The sequence below is a fragment of the Elephantulus edwardii genome, unplaced genomic scaffold (assembly GCF_000299155.1).
Source record: "Elephantulus edwardii isolate Elephantulus edwardi_28Jun2011 unplaced genomic scaffold, EleEdw1.0 scaffold00352, whole genome shotgun sequence".
NCBI lineage: Eukaryota > Metazoa > Chordata > Mammalia > Macroscelidea > Macroscelididae > Elephantulus > Elephantulus edwardii.
Window position 1 is genome coordinate 523,116 of NW_006400102.1, and position 24,856 is coordinate 547,971.

The following is a 24,856-nucleotide window of genomic DNA, read 5'->3' on the forward strand; positions in this document are numbered from 1 at the left end:
TATATACACACACACACACACACACCTGAAAGTAGTAAATGTTGAAGAGGTTGTGGACAGATGGAATATAGTGTTGGTCAGATTGTAAAATGGTACAACCAGTCTGGAAGGCAGTTTGGTGTTTCCTCAAAAAGCTGAACATAGAAATTCTATATAACTCAGCTATTCTACTGCTTGGAATACCCTGAGGGAATTAGAATTGAGGCACAAATGGAGATTTGTACAAATATATTCATAGCAGCATTATTCACCATCTTAAGAACATGAGAACTTCCCAAATGTCCAACCACAATGGAATGGATTGAGATATTATAGTAAATGCACATGATGGAATTGCACACTGCATGCAGGAGCAATGATTTGGGAACAAATGGAGAGCATTATGGTAAGTAACTTAGTCCCATAATGAGAAATACTGTTTTAAGACCATTGTAGAAATAGATAACTGGTAAAATGTCTATGAGCATCAAAGGGGTGGGGGGTGGGGTAGAGGGGTAATGGTGGTGGTGAGGAGATGTAGGAGCAAAGGGGTGAGGATGGGTAAGGGAGCAGTCACAGGATCGCAGAATATAATGGGTAGAGGCAGGGGTGGGTAAAGGAAATATGACAGATCCGGTGTGAAAACAGTGTATAAGGACTTAGTAAGTAAACCAGTATATAATAAAAATTTTATTAAAAAAAAAAAAAAGAAGAGGTACTTAATGAGACATTTTTGAAAACTGTAGGTTCTATTAAATTTCTCTGTAAACTTTTGACCAAAGCATAAAATGTAAACAAAAAAAACCCACCCTCAGTAGTAAACAAACAAAAAATTCAAAAAATAAAATTGAAATAGAACAAATCAGAACACTGCAGTGACATGAACATAAGGAACTGTTGTTTCATGAATTTTTGTTTCAGCTGTGTATTTTGGGTAGCATGGAAATGAATTCATTTACTAGGACAAAATTTTTAGAAAATGTCTGGAAAGGTGAGCTGAGTGCAAAGACTTCATAGTGGCAAGATTTGCTGTGGCAACAGTGTGTGAGCATGATGGAAAAAAATAGTTTTGTTACCTTTGCTTATCTCATAGCTCTTGACATCTCAAGTCTATGGTCCACTTACAAAAGTACCCTGGTGTCTTTTTAAATATTTTTTAATTGTGATTTTAACAAAAGTTTACAGAGAAGTTAGATTTTCATTTCCTCACTGTTGCAAAATTTTACCTCCTCCCCAGTTCCTTTCTTTGGGTTTTAAAATATTCATTCATGCTGCATAATTACCCCCTTCCTCCTCCTTCCAGTCCTCTTTGCAATTTACCTCTTATTCTGGGCTGTTGCTGTACATAAAAGGCCTTTTAAAAAGTTCTTTCCTTCATCTGTTCCAGTGCAATTTTCATTTTCTATTTCTCTTATCCTATTCTTCTCCCAAACCCTCACGTCAAACCTGCTTTATTATAGTATCTTCTAAGGGCTAAAACCATACAACTGTAACAAGTAACATCATGATGAACAGAAAATATTTAAACTACTAAAGATTTAATTTTACTTGGATGTATCATCAACACCCATGGAAGCACCAGTTAGGGAATCAAATGACATACTGCACTGGGCAAATGTGATGTAAAAGAACTTTTTAATAATGCTAAAAAAAACGATGGCACTTTGAGGACATGACTGAAATAATGTTATTTTCAATATGCAAATATTACTACATGTATATGTTGTTACTGTTGATGTGCCCACAAGTCACCTGCAATTCTACTTCCAACAGCTCTGAACCCTGCCCTATTATAAACCATTTTTACTGTCTTGGGCACATTACTCCATTACTTCAGTTATTTTGTTAATGCATCTCATAAAGGGTCTTACCTCAAACTTTCTCTGCATATCCTTTTCAAAGGACTAGTCTCTCCTGGCAACATGCCCAAAGGATGTGAGGTGGGTCTTCAAAACACTTGCCTCCAAGGAGCAACTTGGTTTCATCCTGTCCACAATAAATCTGTTTGGTTTTTTTTCCTTTTGGCAGTGCATAGAATATTTAATATTCTTTTCCAGCACAACACAAAGGTATTTCTATTTGTCATCTTTAGTCAATTTCCAGCTCTTTGATGCACAGTAAGTAATTCTGAAGATGACGTGGACCAGACACACCTTAGTCTTCTTGGCATCATTGCTCCTCAGCACTCTGTAAAGGTCCTTGACAACACACTTGAGGAATGCAATTAGGTTAGTTGTGTTTTTTTTTTTAATTTCCTGAGTGCTGGTGCGAGGAGTGTTGACTGTAGAACCAAGCAAGGTGAAACTGTTAACAATCTCAATTAGCCCGATGGTGAGAATGTTTTCTTGATGTTTAGCTTCAATTCATATTGAAGATATTAGTCCTTGACCTTCTCAAGCAAATGCTTCAGGTCCTCCTCCACTTCTTACACCACACTCGTCCTCATTAAGTCCAGCCTCTTGAATATCTATTCTGTATGTGGACTGAAAATGTATGGAGACAGGATGCATTCCTTTCCTGACTTTGAGCCATAACGTGTTTCTTTGTTATGATGATGGCTTTCTGGTCCAAGTAGAGATTTCTCATGAACACAATAAGGTGTTCTGGGATTTCCATTCTTCTCAATGTTAGACATAATTGGTTGTGGTCTCCATAGTGAAATGCTTCTGTATAGTCAATGAAACACAGAAAGACATTCCTTTGGTACTGTCTTTCAGTTAAGATTCATTTGACACTAGCTATGACTTCTCTTGTGCCACCATCTAGCTTGTAGTTCTAGAAGTTGTTGATGGATAATCTTCAGGAGGATTTGGCTTGTGTGATATTACTGGTATTGTTTGATAATTTCCATACTATGTTGACTCACCATTTTTTTGGAATGGAAATAAATATAGATCTCTTCCAGTCAGCTGGCCATATCCTAGTGCTCCAGATTTTTTTCACAAAGTCTGGTAAACACATCTAGGGCTGCATTTGTTTGCTGAAATATATTAGGTATATATATTGTATATATATTGGTTATAGATATTATATATTGTAATATATATAGTTTTGCCATCAATTCTTAGGCCCTTTTTCTGCTCAATTCCTTCAGAATAGCCTGGACTTCCTCTTTTTTTTTTTGCCTTTTAGTCATGGAATTCTCCTGTGTCAGCCAATTCTTTTTGATACAGTGACTGTGTAATCCTTCCACCTTCTTTTGATGCATCCTGGTTCATTAAAAACTCTGCGGATACCATATCGCAATTTGAGGCTTGAATTTGTTCTTCAGTTCCTTCAGCTTAAGAAATGCCAATCAAATCCCTTTGATTTTCTTTTTGGAAAATCATGTAACATTTCTATTTTTCCAGTTGATGTTCCTTAGAATTACTTTTTGAAAGGTAACAGTCAACTATCAGCAAACTATAAACCTTCTCATCATACATGCCCCATTACATTATGAAAGTATGAGAGTGATGATTAAAATTCATCCTTAATAGGATATAAGATTAGTTTCCAGTATTTTCTATATCAGTGTGCATAGTAAAATTTGATGGCATCCCTTTGATTTTCAAGTTCTGCTCCTTAATTTCCTACTTCCTTCTCTTTGCTTTGGCTTCTTGAAGCTCTAGTGTAATCTTCAGAGTCTCTTCTGACATCCATCTTGGTCTGTTCTTCCTCCTCTGTCTTTGTAATGAACTTCTGCATTCTTTTTTGCTGTTGATTGCCACTGAGATGAGCAAGACTCATAGCAACCCTATAAACAAATCTGTAACTATTGTTGTTTCTCAAAGTTCATAGAGTTTCCAGAGGCATGTTGTTTAGGAAGTGGATGCATATCCTGGAACAGCTAGCTCATCTGTTCTTAGTTCATCAGTGTCCAAGGCCTCAAATCTGTTCCTGAGCTGGTTTTTAAATTCAGGTGGGATGTTCAAGGTCAAATCTTGGTTCCTTTGGATTTAATTTTCTTTAGCTTCAGTTTGAACTTGCATTTAATTAGCAATGATCTGTTCCACAATCAGTATATGGCCTAGTTTTCATAGCTGATACTGAGCTTCTCTACTATTCTTTCCATTTATGTAATCAATCTAATTCCTATGTAGGCCATCAAGTGAAGATCATATGTACAGTTACCACTTGTGTTTCTTACTATTGGTATTTGAAAATAAATAAATCAATCACTACCTGTAAAAAAAATTTATAATTCTTTCTCCAGCCTTATTTCTATCACCAAGTTCTTGTTTTCCAACTACTGATCTTTCTTCCCTGTTCCCAACTTTTGCATTCCAGTCACCCATTATTATTAATGTGTCTTGATTGCATGTTCACTTGATTTCCATCTGCAAGGACTGGTGGTGGTGGTTGTTAGGCAGCATCAAGTCAAGTAGACTCACAGCAACCCTAGGAACAAATCCCATCCTATCTTTTACCATTTTCACACTTCCTGACACACTAGAGCCCATTGCGACAATTAGAGCATCAATTCACCTTTTCATGTGTCTCTCATTTGCCAATCCTTCCTCCTTCCAAACATCATATGCCCCTCCAAGAAACAGCACCTCCTAGCAACATGCCCCAAGTATGTGAAGTGAGGACCCATCATCCTTGTCTCCAAAGAGCACACTCTCCAAGACATGTTTGTTCCCTTGGCAATCCCTGGGATGCTCAGTGCTCTTCTCCAACACCACAGCTCAAAGGCATCAATTCTTCTTTAGTCATCCCTATTCATTGTCCAGCAAAGATCATGGCCTAAATCAGACACACCTTAGTCCTCAAACTGACATCATTACTCCTCAATAATTTGTAGAGGCTCTTAACTGCAGAAACCCCCAGTGCAAGGCATCTCCTGATTTACTGACTGCTAATACTGAGGGTGTTAACTGTGGATCCATCATAATGTCTACCAATCCAGTGGTAAGAATTTTAGTTTTCTTGGCACTGAGAAGCGATTTGTATTAAAGGCTTTCTTGATCAATTCCTTGACTGCAGAAGCAACAAGTGTTTCAAGTCTTCATCACTTTTAGCAAGCAAGGTTTTGGCATCTGCATAACACAAGAGTTGGTAGAGATTATCTATTTCCGCCTTTTTGCTTCTGGCTGTTGGTACACATAGTTGACTTGATAGTGGTATTAACAGGTCTTCCTTGTATGCATATGAGTATTAATCTGTCACTCACAACACTGTATTTAGAGATACAGGGAGCTCTATATGTTCTATTCTGTAGGGAGGAGCATGTTGCTAAAACTAAAAACTATGCCCTTCTGGAGATTATGAAGATTCTAAAAATTCAATGGCAAAAGATGAGCAATCTCCTCTTAAGCTATTTGCTCTTATCACATGCATGAATCATAGTAACCCTGTAAACAACAGATTTGCACCCTATCCTGTGCCATCTTCATCATCTCTGACACACTCCAGAAAACCAATGGTCAACTATAAGTTGGCTCAGATTATAAATTTTGAGAGGTTTTTATTCCGATGAAAGCTGGCCAATGAATAAGGAACAAAGAAAATCAGATACCTTTCAATTATGGTTTGGCAAATAATGAATACAGTATGGACTTCCAGAAGAACAATTAACTATCTTGAAAGAAATAAAAGGCAGTATGTTCTATAGTAGCTAAATTTCTTTCAGGTATTCTGTACTCATTTTGAGGAGGGACCAATTCCCTCCTCACAGAAAGGACTTATCCTTGGTAAAGGACCAGAAAAAATAGGAACACTCTTATAAGATGGACTGAAACAGTGACTGTTAACAAAACAGCAAAAACTGTGAGAATAAGCAAGAGCAGGTGTGGTTTAATTCTGCTTTATATAGGATTGCTCTGTTGGCCTATTTGGTATTGAGATGCACTGTGAACCTAAAGGTCTAAATCTCCCAGCAATTTTCTGGTGGTCTGAATCTACCAGGGACTCTTCAGGAAAAAGATGGGCAATCTCCTCTAGTGTGATTTACAGACCCAGAACCTGAAGAAGGGTCAGAGATGAATCATTGTGGACACGATGCCAATTAGAGTACCAATATAGGAACAATGTGGAGCACTAGGCATGCCAGTGTAGATAACTCTTAGTCTTTCCAGTTAGTCTAGCTATTCTACATGACAGATGGAAGAGATATTAAGACCAGCTAGTCTTCCTGTATTGGGATATACTTCAATACTTATTTCTAAAAAAGACAAAAATAACAGAAATCTATTTTACTCTGTTGACTTGATATTCCCCATCTTGATGTACTAAAATGTCATAATGTGTCAACTCATTGGTCTTGGATCCAATGCCAATGCACAGCACCCTTCTCTTCCTTGTTGTTGTGCTCCCTTAATAGAATTTTCACTATTTGTAACTAAATATATTTTCATCACCCAATGATAAATTCTATGATTCTAAGTCATCATTACTAACTGTATACCCAGTATATACTTCACAGTCTCCCATGGAAACTGGTATTAAAAGGAATGAATAAATTACCTAACTGTAATCTAAATATATGACACAGAGAAATCTTCCTTTAATAAGACAAAGTTCAACAAAGATGAATAAATGCTTAATATAAAAGCACATGTGAATTGTTTATGAATTATGTAGATTCCCAAAGATTTTGTCCCTAATGATTCTGAGCAAGTTTCTCTGGGACAAGAGTTAAGGAATTGAGTCAGTCCTTAAACTAATGCATTCGTCAATAATACAATGACACACTTAAAAGAGGAAGAAATGGAAAGTTTCTATAAAGGATAATGTGTACATTAAAAATGAAAAGCACATGTATCATTACTTTATCTAACATCAAAAGAACACATATGAAATATTAGTTTTGCTCTATATAAATTATGAAACTAAAAACACTATCTAGATGTTTTAAATTAAAACACTATTATCTAATTCAGATGACTTTCTAATAATTACACGGTAACATCTAAAATTCTGACTGGAAAACATCTTAATAATATTAATCTTTTTTATTTTCCACCTGGAACCATGGAGGCTGCCGTGGAGAAGAAAAAGAAGGTTCCTGCAGTGCCAGAAACCCTTAAGAAAAAGTGAAGGAATTTCGCAGAATTAAGGGTTAAGCGCCTTAGAAAGAAGTTTGCCAAAAAAAAATGCTTCAAAAGGCAAGAAGGAAGCTTATCTATGAAAAAGCTAAGCACTATCACAAAGAATACAGGCAGATGTACAGAACTGAGATTCGGATGGCTCGGATGGCAAGGAAAGCTGACAACTTCTATGTACCCGCAGAACCCAAGCTGGCATTTGTCATCAGGATCAGAGGTAACAACGGTGTGAGCCCAAAGGTTCATAAGGTGTTACAGCTCCTTCGCCTTCGCCAGATCGTCAATGGCACCTTTGTTAAACTCAACAAAGCTTCAATTAACATGCTGAGGATTGTGGAACCATATATTGCATGGGGATATCCAAACCTGCTGAATAGTGTGGTTCTATTCTTAGTTTTCTGAGAAAGAGTCACCTGGACCTCCACAATACCTATATACAATTCTGCATTCTCACCAGCAATGACTAAGAGTTCCAACTGACCCATATCCTCAGAGATATCTATTCTTGTCTGGGCTCCCTCTCCCTTAACTCCTTGTTAAGGTGTTATTGTTAAGGTGCCACGGAGTTGGTTTTAACTCACAGTGACACGATGCACAACAGAACGGATGGCTGAGTGAATACCTGGTGGATGCGGCAACACACTTAGACTCTCTGCTGTGCTAAAGCCCACTGTTGAAGGCACTGAGCCAATCTAAAGATCTTCCTTTCTTTAAAATTCTAATTCTGCATCTTTCTAAGCATGATGTCCTACCGATTTTTGTTTGTTGGCCTTCTATCGTGAGACTGAGAAATTATTCTATTAACTCCAGAAGGCTGTGTATGTGCACACATAATGTGTACACACTTAAGTATTTTTGAGATATAAAACTCAAAATTATTGTTGCTGAGTTGGACAGACACAGCTAGCCCTCTAACGGGTTTTCAGTGGCTGCAAATCATACAAAAGGGATTGTCCATCTTTACCCTGTGGAAATGATAATTAACCACTATTGGGTTATCAATACAACTCCTTACAGACTATGTCACCAAGCACCTTTTGCCCCAATATAAAGTATATATTAAAAACCTCAAATTCTGCTATTTTGACTGGGGTGAAATGATATCTCATAGTTGTTTTAATTTGCATCTCTCTTAGGGCTAGGGATTTTGAGCATTTCTTCATGTGTTTGTTAGCCATCTGAATGTCGTCTTCGGTGAAGTGCCTGTTCATATCCTGTGCCCATTTTTCTATTGGATTATTTACCTTTATCTTGTTGTGGTGCTCAAGTATTTCATAAATTCTGGATATAAGTCCCTTATCTGATATGTTGGCGAGGTTGTGGAGAAACTGGAACCCTGATTCACTGTTGGTGGGAGTGTAAAATGGTGCAACCCCTGTGGAAAGCAGTATGGCGCTTTCTCAAAAAGTTGCAAATAGAGATACCATTTGACCCAGCAATTCCACTACTGGGAATATACCCTGAAGAGACCATAGCTGACATCCAAGCAGATATATGCACACCCATGTTTATTGCAGCTTTGTTCACAATAGCAAGGAGTTGGAAACAACCTAAGTGCCCATCAACAAACGAATGGCTAGAGAAGCTGTGGTATATTCGCACAATGGAATACTATGCTGCATTAAAAAACATGGAACTCATGCAATATTATTCAAAACGGTTGACTCTGGAGAACATCATGCTGAGTGAAATATCCCAGTCACAAAAGGACAAATATTACATGATGCCACTGTTGTAGAATGGGACTGTCCTTGGGGTTGGGGAGAGACTGAGTAAGATGGGTTCAATAATGTATACTGCACTGAAACAGAGGAGGGAGAGAACCGTTTAAAAGAGAGATATAACTGGGTATTTCTGTCATCACAGGAGACTAGAGCGAGGGCTACATGGTGGAGGGGACCTGGGGGAGGGTTTGTAAAACAATGAAAGAATCTTTTCTTTTACTTTTCCATAATTTTTGGACTCATGTACTTATAACTTGTTAGTCAAATTTGTGTCTTCTAGGTTGCAACACCCCCATGATACATCTTCAAGGATATGAACATGTACGGCCAAGCACAATCAATAAGAGTGCATCTAAATTCCAAAATCAATCTCCATAATAGTCTATGTGTTTCCTACTGCCAAAGGGGCCCTTTAGAGTAGTGAGAGAAGATCTTCACCCTGAAACCCACAGCGTCTCTTTTCAGCAGGAAGTAGCTAAGAGAATATGCCATCCCCTTTTCCTTATGACTCAGGGTGAAGTCTCTCTCAGGGAGGAGTGATAGGGAATGGCAAAGGACACACTGACAAAGAAGATTAATCAGAACTGGCTTTGACAAGCACTGCGGCATTTGGACAAGAACAAACTGGGAGGAGGGTAGAGAGAATAGTGCAACAATGAATGAGTGGAAGCCCAAAATCTCTGTAAATGTTTATGAAAATTAATAAAATATAATTATAGAGAAAAAAAAAGAATGGCTAAATGACCAGTGTAATGAATTTATTTCTATGCTAACATGATGTGAGTCAAATACTCAACCATCAAGTTACCAGCTATTATTTCAAAATACTAGGAAGAACAATTGAATCATAAAGGGAATTATAAAGGATAGCAGATAAGACTCACTTTCTTATTCTATCATTTTTGTTAACTCTTCATTTTCCTCAAACAGAAAAATAGCCATGCCTGTAATCTATGTCTGTCTTTCCAAAGAAGAAAATGTTAATAAATTTTATTTTAAGAGAAAAAAAAACAAACCTCAAATTCCAGAACACTTAATTATGTTCTTGGGAAACTTGCATATAGAATAAAAAAGTAACCATCGACCAGAACAAGGAGACATTGCATGGTTTAAATTCAGAGAAGGTGTGCACCTGAGTTGTAATCCTGCAGCATAACAACAACATCTGTATGCTGTGCAAATTATCCAATAGGTTGTACTATTAGGATAGGAGGAAAGTGTTACATACAGATGGCATAACTTTGCTTGTGGAAAGTTAAGAGGACTTGAATCACTTCAGAGAAAAAAACCACAGCAGTTAATATGGACTATACTTCCAAAATTGTAACTTGAATCCAAGCATTTGTTTCTATTTGCATGCTGCCTGTTTTACCACACTTTATATCACAATACAGAAAAATAGAAAATATGATCTTTATACTGAGTTTATGTTCTAGTAGCAGCAAATAGATAGTAGCCAGGAAATAGTAAAGAACAAATGGACAGAAGTTGAGAGAGACCTCTGTGAATCAGGGAAAGTTCTAGGAAAGCCAACAGGGATCAAAACCTTTGCAGAGTCAAGAGCTGAATATACAGAAAAGAATATAAAATATAAAGAAAAGAATAGTCTGAAGCAATGTTTTTGACTCTTTCTTCTAAATGAGGACAACTTACTTAATCAAACTCATGTTTTGTTATGCTAACAAATTAGATAACCTGAATTTAGATGTGCCATGGGAACCACTAACTTTACCCAAATGAGCAATCCTACTTGTTTCTGTATTTTGTAACTAGAATATAACTCTGAATAATAAAGAATACTATTTCTAATTAAGCTATGGTGGTGTTGTTTACCATCGAGTCAGAACTAACCCATAGCAGACCCTCTGGTGGGTTTTCAGGGGCAGTTAATCATACGGGAGGAGACTGCTCATCCTTCTCCCGTGGAACAGCTGGTGGTGGCATTGAACCGTGTACCTTTTGGATTAGGGCACAGCTTCTTGCCACTAGACCACCAGAGCTCCCTTTGGAGACTAGAAAGAACATTTCTTATTAAGATGAACCTATGATATACATACTTGGATCAAACTGACATGAACCAATTTTCAAAAGAAAATTCAGTGTCTTGGTATTCTAGAGTAGAAGGGCATCTGAAAACATCAACTTGATTAAACTGCATTCTAAAATGCAGATTTCTGGGCCTAAATCTAGAGATTCAGAGCACTAAGTGAAATCTTATTTCATTTTAGAATTTAGGATTTTACATACAGAAAATAAACAAGTCTACATTTTATGCTGTTCTGAAAAATGTACTATCTTGATAGTAGGAAATCTCTCAGTAACTGCCAACTAAGAGGTAGATAATATATCTTACAGAGGATAAAAGAGGTATATCTACATCTACTCTATCAATCAGTACTTGACAAAAAATCAAAACATATTAAATGGGAAAATGACAACCTGTTGTCATTTGTAGTCAACAAAACTGTTTGCTAACAAAACTGGAAAACGGAAACAATATCCACATCTCACATCACAGACAAAAATTAACTCAAGGTGGAGTCTTAAGCTCAAAACCATTAAAGATTTTAAGAGACAAATTGTGAGCAAACTTAGAAGGCCTAGTCTATGGCATAAATGTTGTTATGTGCTATCGAACTGCCTATGACCCTATGTACAATAGCTCTGAACCCTGCTCTATCATGAGCCAGTCTCACTGACTCTGACACACCTATCACCATTACCTCAGTTACTGTGTCAATCCATCCCATCTGAAGTCTTCCCCTCTTGTGGTATCCCTTCACCCTTCCAAGCATGATGTCATTCTCCAAAGACAGGGCCCTCCTGGCAATATGCCTAAAATACGTGACACACAGCTTGAAAGTTCTTGCCTCCAAGGAGAAAGTTGGTTTCACGCTCTCCAAGACAGACATTTTTGTTCTCTTGGCGATCCACAGTTATGTTCAATATTCTTCTCCAACATCACAACTCAAAAGCATAGATTCTTCTACTGTCATACCTAGCCATTATCCAGCTCTCTTATTCATGGCAAGTTACTGCCAAGACATGGCCTGGATCAAGTGAACCTTGAATCTTTAAACTGACACTGTTGCTCTTTAGCACTTTGGAGAGGTCCCTGACAAAAGACTTCTCCAATGCAATTTGTCTTTTGATTTCCTGACTGCTTGTGCCAAGAGTATTGATTGTGGAGCCGAAATTGCTATCAACTTCAATCTCTTCTCCATCTATCAGGGTCTTGCCAACTGGCCCAGTGGTGAACCAGAAATGCTGTACTTACCAGGGAAGGATAAAATCAGTGAATGGAACCTTCTAAGAACTAAGTCCCGTGCGCATCAAAAACTTTTTCCAATATGATGAAAAGAAAACCTACAGACTGCAAGGGGTGTGGGGAAGGAAGGAAAGCCAAACATTTGGAATGACATCTCAGACAAAGGTTTCACAATGGAAGGTTACAGAATAGCACAGGGCCTCAACAATATAAAGACTGATAACCCAATCACATGAGGTGGGCAAAAGATATGAAAAGACTTTTCACAGAAAATGACATTTGGATAGCCAAAAGACACATGAAGAAATGTTCAAAATTACCAGCAATCAGAAAAATGCAAAGCAAAACAATAATTAGGTACCACAGTACCCAGTAGCAATGGCTAAGTTTAACAGGACAGTAAGTAATACATTGTTGGAGAGGATGTGGGGAGACTGGAACTCATGTACTGGTGATGGGACTGCAAAATAGTACAATCATTCTGGAAGTCAGTTTAGTGTTTCCTCAAAAATTTAATATGTTGTTATTATGTGCTATCAATTTGCCTGTGACTCACAGTGACCCTATGAACTGCAGCTCTAAACCCTGCGCTGACCTGAGCCAGTCTCAATAATTCACCTACTTTCATTGCCCCAGTTACTTTATCAATCCATCTAATCTGGCGTCTTCCTCTCCTGTGTTGATCCTCCACTCTACTGAGCATAATGTCCTTCTCCAAAGACTAATCCCAACCCCTTATGACTTAGCCATTACACTGGTGGGAATATACCCCAAGGAAATTAGAACTGAGACAAAAATGGAGAAATGATCACCTATGTTCATTGTTGTTGTTGTTATGTGCCGTCGAGTTGCTGGTGACTCATAGCGACCCTATGTCCAACAGTTCTAAACTCTGCTCTGTCCTGTGTGAATCTCATTTTCTCTGACACACTCATCCCGATTGCCCCAGGGACCGAATCAATCCACCTCCCAGAGGGCCTTCCCCTCCTGCGCCTGCCCTCCACCCTCCCAAGCATGATGTCCTTCTCCAAGGACTGGTCCCTCCTTACAACATGACCAAAGTATGTCAGACGAAGTCTCAGAATCCTTGCCTCCCAGGAGCAACCCAGTTTAACCCTCTCCAGGATGAATCTGTTTGTTTTCGTAGCAGTCCATGATAGCCTCAGCACTCTTCTCCAACACCAAAGCTCAAAAGCACCAATTCTCCTTCTATCATCCCTGGTCACTGTCTAGCTCTCTGACACAGAACAAGTGATTTGCAAAGACCATGGCCTGTACCAGACCATAAAAAACTGTGGCTGACTCTCTGAAGAATGGAAATCCAAAGACACAACGTTGCTCTTCAATCTCAATCTCTTCACCATCCATCCTGATGCTGCCAATTGGCCCAGTGCTGAGAATCTTTGTTTTCTTGACACTGAGCCTCAGTCCATATTGGAGGCTGCAGTCCTTGACCCTCAGCAGCAAGTGCTTCAGGTCCTCCTCAGTTTCAGCAAGCAGCGTTGCGTCACCTGCATAATGCAGACTGTTTACAGATCTTCCACCAATCCTGATGCCGCATTTCTCATCGAGCCCAGCGTCCCGGATGATTTGTTCTGCATTCAGATTGAAAAGGTATGGAGACAGCACACATCCCTGGCGTACGCCCTTCCCAATTTTGAACCATGCAGTGTTTCCTTGATGTGTTCTGACAACTGCTTCGTGGTTCAAGTATAAGTTTCGCATTAGAACGATCAAGTGTTCTGGGATTCCCATTCTTCTCAGAGTCAGCCACAGTTTGTTACGGTCCACACAGTCAAACGCCTTTGCAGAATCAATGAAGCACAGACAGACATTCCTCTGGTACTCCTTGCTTTCAGCCAAGATCCATCTAACATTAGCTACAACATCCCTACTACCATGACCCCTTCTAAACCCAGCCTGGACTTTTGGCAGTTCTCTGCTGATATGCTGTTCCAGTCTTTTTTGGATAATCTTCAAGTAGAATCTTGCTTGCATGTGAAATCAACGATATTGTTCTATAGTTTCCACACTCTGTTGGGTCACATTTCTTTGGAATGGGAACAAATATAGATCTCTTCCAGTCAGTTGACCAAGTGGTTGTTCTCCAGATTTCTTGACAACTTGGTGAGCACATCTAGGGCAGCATCTGTTAGCTGAAATATGTCAATTGGTATACCATCTATCCCTGGGGCCTTATTTTTTTTGCTATTTCCTTCAAAGCAGCTTGAAGTTCTTCCTTCAACATCATAGGGATGTGTTCAAATCCACCAGAAGCTCCTTGGGGCCAAAGGACAATTGCACCCTGTGCAATTTGCAGGCTCTGAGAATGCTCTGGAGGGTCAGTTGCAAGCTGACTAATTCAATTAGAACGAGTTGAGGTTTTGTTTATTATTCAACATATTAAAAATGACCAAGTCTCTAAACTTCAAAGAAATGCTTTCCACTTAACTCTCTACTCAAGAGTTGGAGCTGGCTCATAGCTGATCCTTCAGCAGATTTCTGAGGCTGTAACTTTCATGGGAGATTGTTCGAAAATCAAATACCAATAGAAAGGCGAGTTAGAGGCACCAAACCAAACACGAAACCTATACTTGGACCAGGAGGCAGTCGTCAGAACAGAGCAGGGTAACACTGCATGGTTTAAAATTGGGAAGGGTGTATGTCAGGGATGTGTCCTGTCTCCATACCTTTTCAACCTGTATGCAGAGCAGATTATCCGGGAGGTTGGGTTCTATGAGGAGAATTGTGGCATCAGGATTGGTGGACGATCTATTAACAATCTGCATTATGCAGATGACACAACCCTGCTTGCTGAAACTGAGGAGGACCTCATGCACTTGCTGCGAAGGGTCAAGGACTGCAGCCTTCAGTATGGACTGAGGCTCAATGTCAAGAAGACAAAGATTCTCACCACTGGACCAACTGGGAACACCAGGATGGATGGCGAAGAAACTGAGATTGTTCCCAGCTTCAGTTTGCTCGGCTCCATGGTAAACACTCTTGGCACCAGCAGTCAGGAAATCTAAAAACATATTGCAATGGGAAAGTCTGCTGTTAATGACCTCTCTAAAGTACTCAAGAGCAATGGTGTGTCTCTAGGAGAGCTAGACAATGACTAGGGAGGACAGAAGGAGAATTGATGCCTTTGAGCTATGGTGCTGGAGAAGAGTATTGAATGTACCATGGACTGCCAAGAAAACAAACAGATTCATCCTGGAGAGGGTTAAACCAAGCAACTCCTTGGAGGCAAGGATTTTCGGGCTTTGTCTGACATACTTTGGGAATGCTGCAAGGAGGGACAGGTCCTTGGAGAGGGACATCATGCTTGGGAGGGTGGAGGGATGGCACAAGAGGGGAAGACCCTCTATGAGATGGATTCATAGAGTGACAGGGTTAAGCGGGATGGGTGTGTCAGAGGCAGTCCGATTAGCACAGGATACAGCAGGGTTTAGGGCTGTTGTACATAGGGTAGCTATGAGTCACAAATGACTCAATGGCACATAGTAACAACAACAACAACAGAATTCTTTCAAGAAAAGGAATAGCCTGAGTTTTCTAGAGTTCAAAGTCATGGGGCTGATTACACTGTAAGTCTTGAAAACTGCTCTTGTACTTACTCTCTTTCTCCAAATTTCAAGAAGCTACAATTTAAGCACAGAATGAGTATGACAAACTATCTACAATAAACTGGAGCTTTAAACAAAGCACTAATAAGACTGGGCAGCTAGAATACACAATTCCAGGTAACCCATGAACTAATAAGTAAGCTGACATTAAAAGCTGTTCAGTAAACTCAGTGATCTTTCATTGAGTTTCCGAGGCTATAAATTTCTACAGGAAACTGTCTTTTTCACTCAATTAGCTGCTGGATTTGCCCTGTTGACCTTATAGTTAACAGTTCAACATGTAATATACTGTCCATTATAACTCCTTAAAGGTAAGGTGATAGCTACTTCTATTTTGTGCATACTCACTTTGTAGCTCCCCCACTGCCTTCATCATTATCTGAGGATGACGATGTAGAAGAACCAGGAAAATAAGTTGAATCCACGTGATTGGGACTGACACTTTGAGCTGGATTTATTGGAGAGGATCGTTCATACAATGGAGTATGTTTCCCTTCTGGAGGAATGTTACTATAGTTGTTCTGCTCAGCCAAATTCTTTCCACTTGTTTCCAAAGTGAGAGCCGGCTCAGAGAGGCTATATGGGTATGGACCCTGACCTGGAGCACCACCTGGGCTTGGCATCTGTGAGGTCTAAAACAAAAAGGCACAAATCATGCTCACGAAGAGAAATTACTGCTTATAGGAACCTGATTTTACATTTATATTTCCTTTCTTTGCCCTCATTTGAAATAAACTTATGCATGTATGTCATCTGTTCACTCAAGAGTTTGAGAAATTTTAATATTCACACGTATTTATTTATTAAGGCCAACTACTGTCTATCAGATACACGGCTAACTATAGCAACAAGAACAGAGGCCCCTTACCATAGGTTTTGCTTGTAGAGAGGTCTGTGGAATGTTGAGCATCTGAGGGGGAACATATGGTGGCACTATCCCAGGCATTCCAAATTGATTTGGTCTGGCTGTTTAAACAATATGGAAACACAACAATAAAACAACTATGAACAGATTAACACTTTATGGAGGTTAAGGTTTTAGCTTTAAAGACTTTTAAGTTAACTCTTGGTAGTGTTCTTGTTCATTCGTTTAATGCTTCATTTGTTCCTTCTCTCTTGAACTTTATAAATATTCTTGGTAATGGTTTCTCTTACTGTTCACAACCCAGAAAAGCTAAAAGCACTGTTAACAGGGCAGACATTATAGGAAGAAAACTGAGAGAATATGCTACCTTCAATTAATTTTTAAAACAGAATTTTTCTAATTAACTTTATTAAAATTAGGGTTGTAGCTAAGAAGCAGGTTTTTACAGTGTAATAGTTGCTGCTCACAATAGGATAATTAGGTTGCATTGTTTTACAGTTTGTACATTTTACAAGAGGTAAAGAAATGGCAAAGAGATTTTTAAAGCATTAGATTATAAAAGTTCTAATTTACAGTGGCCTTTGTTATTCATTATTCTCATGCTAACTTGTAAAAGTATATAATTTTGTTTAGTGACTGCAAGGAGAAAGCTATGTGAGAAAGACTTGGTTGTCCAAGACTGCAAACTTTTTCCACAGTGATTAATACCCATAAATATCTTAAGTGAAAGATTGCATTTCTAATTAAGTAACTTTAGCACTCAAACTTTAAAATGGCACAGGTGTTTGATCCTGGCAATTACTTCTACCTGTACATTAAAGAGATGGTGTGGAGAGTAGTTCAGGTAGGAGGAACTGTAAAACTTTAACATGTAAATACAGAAGCACATTCTCACAAAGGACATGTTCTAAATTCAACAGTAAACATATTAAATCTGAAGGTCTGATAGTAAGATTTAGGATTCTGGATTTTTTAAAGTTCTATTTTCGGGTGATTCTATTTCAGTCATACTTCAAACCAAATTATGTTAGGAAATCCACTGAGCTTTACAATTTTAATTTAAATCACTACAAAAGTCTAGTGTATGATTGTTTTTGTCACTGAGGATTCATTCCTAACTTTTGAACAAAAAATGACAGGCTAATTAATTAGTTATGAAGCAGATGCCATTCAAGTTAAAGTGGCATATTTTTTGATGCATTCTGTTTATAAAATGGTTATTATGTGCTCATAAATCGATCAACAGGAAAAATCAATACTGAAGTTGTCAGTTTTTCATATTACTTGGATATGCATGAGAGCTGCGTTGAAGAAACAAAAGCATATGTTGCCCTGGGACTATGTATTTTAAAAGATATTTTTAATTATAAAAAACCCAAGAAAACCCAAACTGCTAATAAACAAGGATGCAATTATAAAGAATAGGTGCACTTGACCCAAGTCATGGTATTTTAATTTTTTCAAAATCAGGTAAAAATTGGATATGAAATAAGAAGACCAAATAAGAACTCTTGTCTTTCAATTTGTGGTAGTAAGAACACTGAATATAATACACTGCCAATAGAACAAATCTATCTAGTGGAAGATGCACTTGCTTCTTGGAGGGACACATGGAAAGTAAGACTTTGTCTCATATGCTCTGGCCATGTTGTCTAAGTGTCAGTCTTTGTAACAATATATCATACATGGGAAAAATAAGAGGGTAATTGAAAAACAGAAAAGAATGGTACATTTGGCCATCTATTGTTCCCAGGATTGCTAAATTATATTTGATTAAACATATCGAACATGCAATCAAGATGCATTGATAATAATGGGTGACTGGAATGCAAAATTCGGGAACAAAGAAGAAGATTCAGTAGTTGGAAAACATGGACTCGGTAACAGAAATGGAGCTGGAGAGAGAATGATCGAATTTTGCACAATCATGACTTACTCATAGCAAATACATTTTTAAGAGATATAAACGCAGGTTATATACCTGGATTTCACCTGATGGTATGCAAAGGAATCAGACAGATTAAATCTGTGGAAAGAACCGCTGGAGAAGCTCAATAACAGCTGTGAAAACTAGGCCAGGAGCTGACTGTGGAACAGACCACCAACTACTCATATGCAAATTCAAGCTGAAGCTGAGGAAAATTAAACCAAATCCAAGGCAAGCAAAATATGACTTTGAGTCTATCCCACCTGAATTTCAGAACCATCTCAGGAACAGGTTTGAGGCTTTGAACACTAATGAGCGAAGGCCAGATGAGTTGTGGGAGGATATCAAGGGTATCATCCAGGAAGAGTGCAAACGGTCATTGCAAGGACAGAAGAGGAAGAAAAAGACCAACATGGATGTCAGAACAGACTCTGAAAATTGCACTGGAGCGCAGAGAAGCCAAAGCACAAAGAAGAATTCAAGATACTAAAGAGTTGAATAGAAGATTTCAAAAGGCAGCACGGGATGACAAAGCAAAATATTACAATGAAATGTGCAAGGAGTTGCAGTCAGAAAATCAAAAGGGCTGAACTCGCTTAGCATATCTTAAGCTCAAGGAACTAAAGAACAAATTCAAACCTCGAGTTGCTATAATCAAGGATGCTTTTGGCAGAATGTTAAATGATCCAGAAAGTATTAAAAGAAGATGGAAGGAATATACTGACTCACTGCATCAAAAGGAATTGGAAGACACAGAAGAATTTCATGAAACAACATATGAGCAAGAGCCTATGGTGATGAAAGAAGAAGTTCAGGCTGCTTTGAAGGAAATGGCAAAAAATAAGGAATAGATGGTATACCAATTGACATATTTCAGTTAACAGATGCTGCCCTGGACGTGCTCACCAAGTTGTGCCAAGAAATCTGGAGAACAACCACTTAGCCAACTGACTTGAAGAGATCGGTATTTGTTCCTATCCCAAAGAAAGGTGACACAACAGAATGTGGAAACTACAGAACAATCTCACTGATTTCAGATGCAAGCAAGATTTTACTGAAGATTATCCAAAAACGACTGGAACAGCACATCAACAGAGAACTACCAGAAGTCCAGGCTGGGTTTAGAAGGGGTCGTGGTACTAGAGATATTGTAGCTGATGTTAGATGGATCTTGGCTGAAAGTAGGGAATACCAGAGGAATGTCTATCTCTGTTTCATTGACTATGCAAAGGCATTTGACTGTGTAGATCATAACAAACTATGGCTGACTCTGAGAAGAATGGGAATCCTAGAACACTTGATCGTTCTAATGTGAAACTTATACTTGGACCAGGAGGCAGTCATCAGAACAGAGCAAGGGAACACTGCATGGTTCAAAATTGGGAAGGGTGTACGCCAGGGATGTGTCCTGTCTCCATACCTTTTCAACCTGTATGCAGAGCAGATTATCCAAGAGGCTGGGCTCTATGAGGAGAAATGTGGGGTCAAGATTGGTGGACGATTTATCAACAACCTGCGTTATGAGGATGACACACCCCTGCTTGCTGTAACTGAGGAGGATCTGAAGCGCTTTCTGCAGAAGGTCAAAGACTGCAGCCTCCCATACAGATTGAAGCTCCACATCAAGAAAAAAAAGATTCTCACCACTGGGCCAATTGGCAGCATCAGTGTGGATGGTGAAGATATTGAGAAAGTTAACAGTTCTAGTTTACTTGGCTCCACAGTCAACACTCCTGGTAACAGCAGTCAGGAAATCAGGAGACGGATTGCATTGGGAAAGTCAGCTATGAGGGACCTCTCAAGAGTACTGACAAGCAACGACGTCAGGCTGGAGACTTAGGTGCATCTGATCCAGGCTATAGTCTTTGTAATTGCGTGCTATGCATCCAAGAGTTGGACAGTGAATATGGATGATAGAGAGTTGATGCCTTTGAGCTGTGGTGTTGGAGGAGAGTGTTGAATATACCATGGACTGCTAGGAGAACAAACAGCTCTGTCCTGGAGATGGTGAAGCCAGAATGCTCCTTGGAGTGAAGGATTCTGAAGTTTCATCTGACATACTTTGGGCATATTGCGAGGAGGGACTTGTCCTTGGAGAGGGACATCATGCTTGGGGGAGTGGAGGGAAAGCGTAGGAGAGGAAGACCCTCAATGAGATGGATCAATTCTGTGATTGGAGTGGTGGGAATGAGTGTGTTTGAGATGGCGAGGTTGGCACAGGATAGAACATAGGGTCACTATGAGTCGCAAGCTGCTCGATGGCACATAACAACAACAGCAGCAGCATAGTCACACAGAAGGAGATTACTCTTCTTTCTCAGTTGTGCTGACTGGATTTGTACTACTGCAGAGGTGCTGCCTTTGGGTTAGCAGCAAACTCTAGACTACAGCACAAGAAATCCCTTTGGTGGTAAATGAGAGAAAAAACTATGAAGATTATTTTCAAATAGATGTTATAGTCACAAATAAAGGAATAGATTCAATATAATGACCAGCAAAGGACATAATTTATAGTCACGAGATGCTTAATAAAGGACTTTACAGAGCATTTCATTTTTTATTTCTTTTGTTTTTTCTTTTTTTAGTTGTAATTTTAACAAAAATTTACAGAAAAGATGGATTTCATTCATTCAGTGTTGGCACATTTTCCTCCCTCTTCCTCCTTTGCATGCTTCAGTTCACTTTATTTTTATGAAAAAGAAAAATCTCATTCATTTTTGCACAATGTTATTCCCTGTACTCCACCACTCCCCTACTTTACTTTGCAATGCATCTCTTATTCTGAACTGTTGTTATATAAATAATCATGTATTTCTTTAAATCACTTTTTCCTCCATCTGTTCAGATGTAGTGTTCATTATCAGTCTCCTTTATTCTTAAATTCCCCAAACCCCCATGTCAGTCCTGTTGTATAACAGTATTATGCATAGTTTTTGTCCTTTTGTCACTGAGATATTTTGGGATAATGTCCTCCAGGATCACCAAGGTTGTGTAATGTTTTATTATTTCCCTGTTTTTTACTGCTGTCTAGTATTCCATTGTTTTTTGTAGTATACCATAGTTTTTCTATCCATTCATTTTTTGATGAGCACTTGGGATTGCTTCCATCTCTTTGCTCTTGTGAATAATGCAGCAATAAACATGCATCCATCTCTTTGGGTGGCAGCTCTGGTTTCCTTAGGGTATATTGCTACTAATGGAATTGCTGAATTCATATGGTATTTCTATTTCCAACTTTTTGAAAAAGCACCAGACCGTTTTCCATTGTTGTTGCATCCTTTTACACTCACACCAGCAGTGTATAAGGGTTCCAATATCTCTATAACCTCACCAACATTTGTTGTTGCTGCTCTTTTGAACTTTTCTCTTGTTACTGGGTGAGATTGACATCTCAATTGTTTTGATTTGAATCTCTCTTAGAGCTAGGGATTTTGAACATTTTTCACATGTTTACCATCTGAGCATCTTCTTTGGTGAAGGGTCTATTCATACCATGTGCCCATTTTGTGATTGCATTGTTTACCTTTTTCTTGTTCAGGTGCTGGAATATCCTAGAAATTTTACATAAGAGCCCATTATCAGAGATGTCATTGTCCAATATCTTTTCCCAGTTGTGGTTTTTCTTTTTATCGTGCTGGAGAAATTTAATGATATGCATATGGATTTGATTCTTAGAAGGACCCTTTCATCTGTTTTATTCTCTCCTGGTCGTATGTCTTTCATAATGCTTGGAAGACTGTTTATGTTATGGATTAGAGCTTCTAGAATTCTTCCAAGCTATTCTCTGATGAAGTTCATAATCTTTGGTTGTACTCCTAGGTTCTTGATCCAACTTGAGTTGGTTTTTGTGTATGGTGTAAGGTGTAGATCTTGCTAGAGTTTTCTACAAAAGATTTTCTAGTTTTCTAAGCAGTCATTTTCCCATTTAACTGATTTCATGTTCTTGTCAAAAATCAGTTGACCATAGGTACATAAGCTGGTTTCTTTTTTATTTTCCCCCATTGGATAGGTAGATCTCTTTATGTTGAATTAGCTAACTGCCAGCTATCTTCGCAGTATGTGTATTCACTTCCCCGCCACTAGTTTATTTATAAAACTTGACTACAAATTCAGACAAATTCTTTTCATTTCCCTCACCTCCCCTGTTTCTGCCCCAAATTGTACAACCCAATGATTAATCCTTACCCCCTGTTGCACATCCACATCCCTCTGCTTGTAGTCTCTCACACCCCTCCAGGATCCTTATACTCATTCTGCAATAACAGTCTTACACAGTATTTATCCTTGTGGGACTGATTTAGTTCACTCAGCATAATGCTTGCCAATCCCTCCCAAGTTAGGTAATAATTTACAAAGTTATTGCTCGTGCATGCTGCCTAGTATTCCATTGTGTGAATGTACCATAATTTCTCAATCCATTCATTTGTGGTTGGACATTTGGGTTATTTCCATGTTTTTACAATGGTGAATAGTGCTGCTATGAACACTGGTGTGGTTTCCGGGTTCTCAGTTCTTTTCCACTGATCTGTACCATTTTGTCTTGACCACCACTACTGTGTGGTGTGATTTGAAATCATAGAGTGAAAAAAAAAATAATTAAAAAAAAAAAGAAATCATAGAGTGAGATGCATCCTACCTTTATTAGGAGTGTTTTACTTATTCAGAGTCTCTCTTCATTCATTGCAGATGACAGAGGTTATTGAGTTTTCCATCTCGTTGAAGAATGGAATTAGTGTCAGTACAGGGATTGCCCTGAATTTCTAGATTGCCTTTGGTAAAATTGTCAATTTCATGATCATGAAAGTCTACCTATCTTCTTCTTGTAAGGTGCCGCCAGTCTAGTATGATGCATAGAGACCCTGTGAACAACAGATGTGAATACTGTCCTATCCTGTGATATCCTTAAGCTTCCTGACATAAGTTGAGTCTATTGTGGCAGTTACCCTGTGAATCCACCTGGTTGATCGTATTCCTCTTATTTAGTGACAATCCAAGCTTTCAAACATCATGTCTTTGTTCAAGGAATAGTCCTTCCTAACAAGATGTTCAAAGTATGCGAAGCAAATCCTCCTCATCCTTGCCTCCAGGCAACATTCTTGACTGGGCTCTCACCAGGACAATTTGTTCTTTTGGCAGCCTATGGGATGTTCCTCTTCTCCAACACAACAGATCAAATGCATCTCATTGTCCATCTCTCAGATGCATAGAAAGTGATTAGGAAGGCCATCGTCTGAATCAGACACACCTTAGTCCTCATAGTGACATTCTTACGCAACAACAATTTGGAGAGATCTCAAACTGCAGTGCAATATGTCTCCTGATTTCCTTACTACAGTAACAAGGGTGTTAATAATGTATCCAAGTAAGATGAAGTTGACAGTATTTTTGCTCTTTTCTCCATCATGATGTCTGCTGATCTGTCCAGTAATAAGAACCTGTTTTCTTGACATTGAGATGCAATCCATTTTGAAAGCTACATTCTTCAAACCCTCCTTACTTTCAGCAAGCAAGGTTGTATTAATAGCATAACACAGATCCCTCTGTTATAGAGTTCCCCTTGATCCTGATGTCACATTCCTCTTCATAGAGTTTAACTTCTCCAATAAGTTATTCATCAGACAGATTTAAAACATATGGTGACTTTACAACCCTAATGTATTCTCTGTTGCCACATAATGTATGCTCTGTTCCCACAACACCCTCCTTTTTTAAGTACAGGTTTCACAGGAGCACAATTAACGGCTCTGAGATCCCAATTCTTCTTTGTGTTAATCATAACTTATAGTCAATAAAGCACAAATAGATAATCTTCTGGTATTCCCTACTTTCGCTCAGGATCCATCTGACATCAGCAATGATCCCTGGTGCTTTGGACTCTTCTAAATCCTGACTGATCTTCTGCTGGTTCCCTATATCTGTATATTGTTTTTTAATGATCTTCAGCAATATTTTACTTGCATATGACATTAATTATAGTTCGATAGTTTCCGCATTCTTTTCTATCAGCTTTGTTGAGAGTGGAAACAAATAGGGACCTTTTCCAGTCCTTTGACTAGATGGCTGTCTCCAAATTTCCTGGCATTAACTGTTGAGAGTATCCAAGGCCGTATGTGTTAATTGTAACAAGTCAGTTGGTATCACATTGATTCCTGGGACTTTTTATTTTGGCAGTACCTTCAATACAGCTTACACTTCCTTCCGTTACCATTGTCTCTTATTCACGTAGTACTTCCTAAAATTTTTGAACGTCTAATGAATGGTATTTCATGAATGGTATAATGAATGTCTATCTGTGTTTCATTGATTATGCAAAGGCATTTGACTGTGTGGATCATAACTAACTGTGGCTGACTCTGAGAAGAATGGGAATCCCAGAACATTTAATTGTGCTAATGCGAAACCTGGACTTGGATCAAGAGGCAGTAGTCAGAACAGA

At 38.7% G+C, this 24,856-nt stretch overlaps 1 protein-coding gene across 2 annotated transcripts in view; it reads right to left on the bottom strand.

The window, feature by feature from the left end:
• The window catches only part of FAM120A (family with sequence similarity 120A), a 269,779-nt gene that overhangs the window by 136,938 nt on the left and 107,985 nt on the right, over nt 1-24,856 (bottom strand). For both annotated transcript variants that reach the window (XM_006901938.1, XM_006901939.1), the window contains 2 exons: nt 16,497-16,594; nt 15,977-16,260 (listed from right to left, as the gene is read on the bottom strand). In XM_006901938.1, the coding sequence (XP_006902000.1) occupies nt 15,977-16,260; nt 16,497-16,594 (382 nt within the window). The remainder of the gene's footprint in view (nt 1-15,976; nt 16,261-16,496; nt 16,595-24,856) is intronic.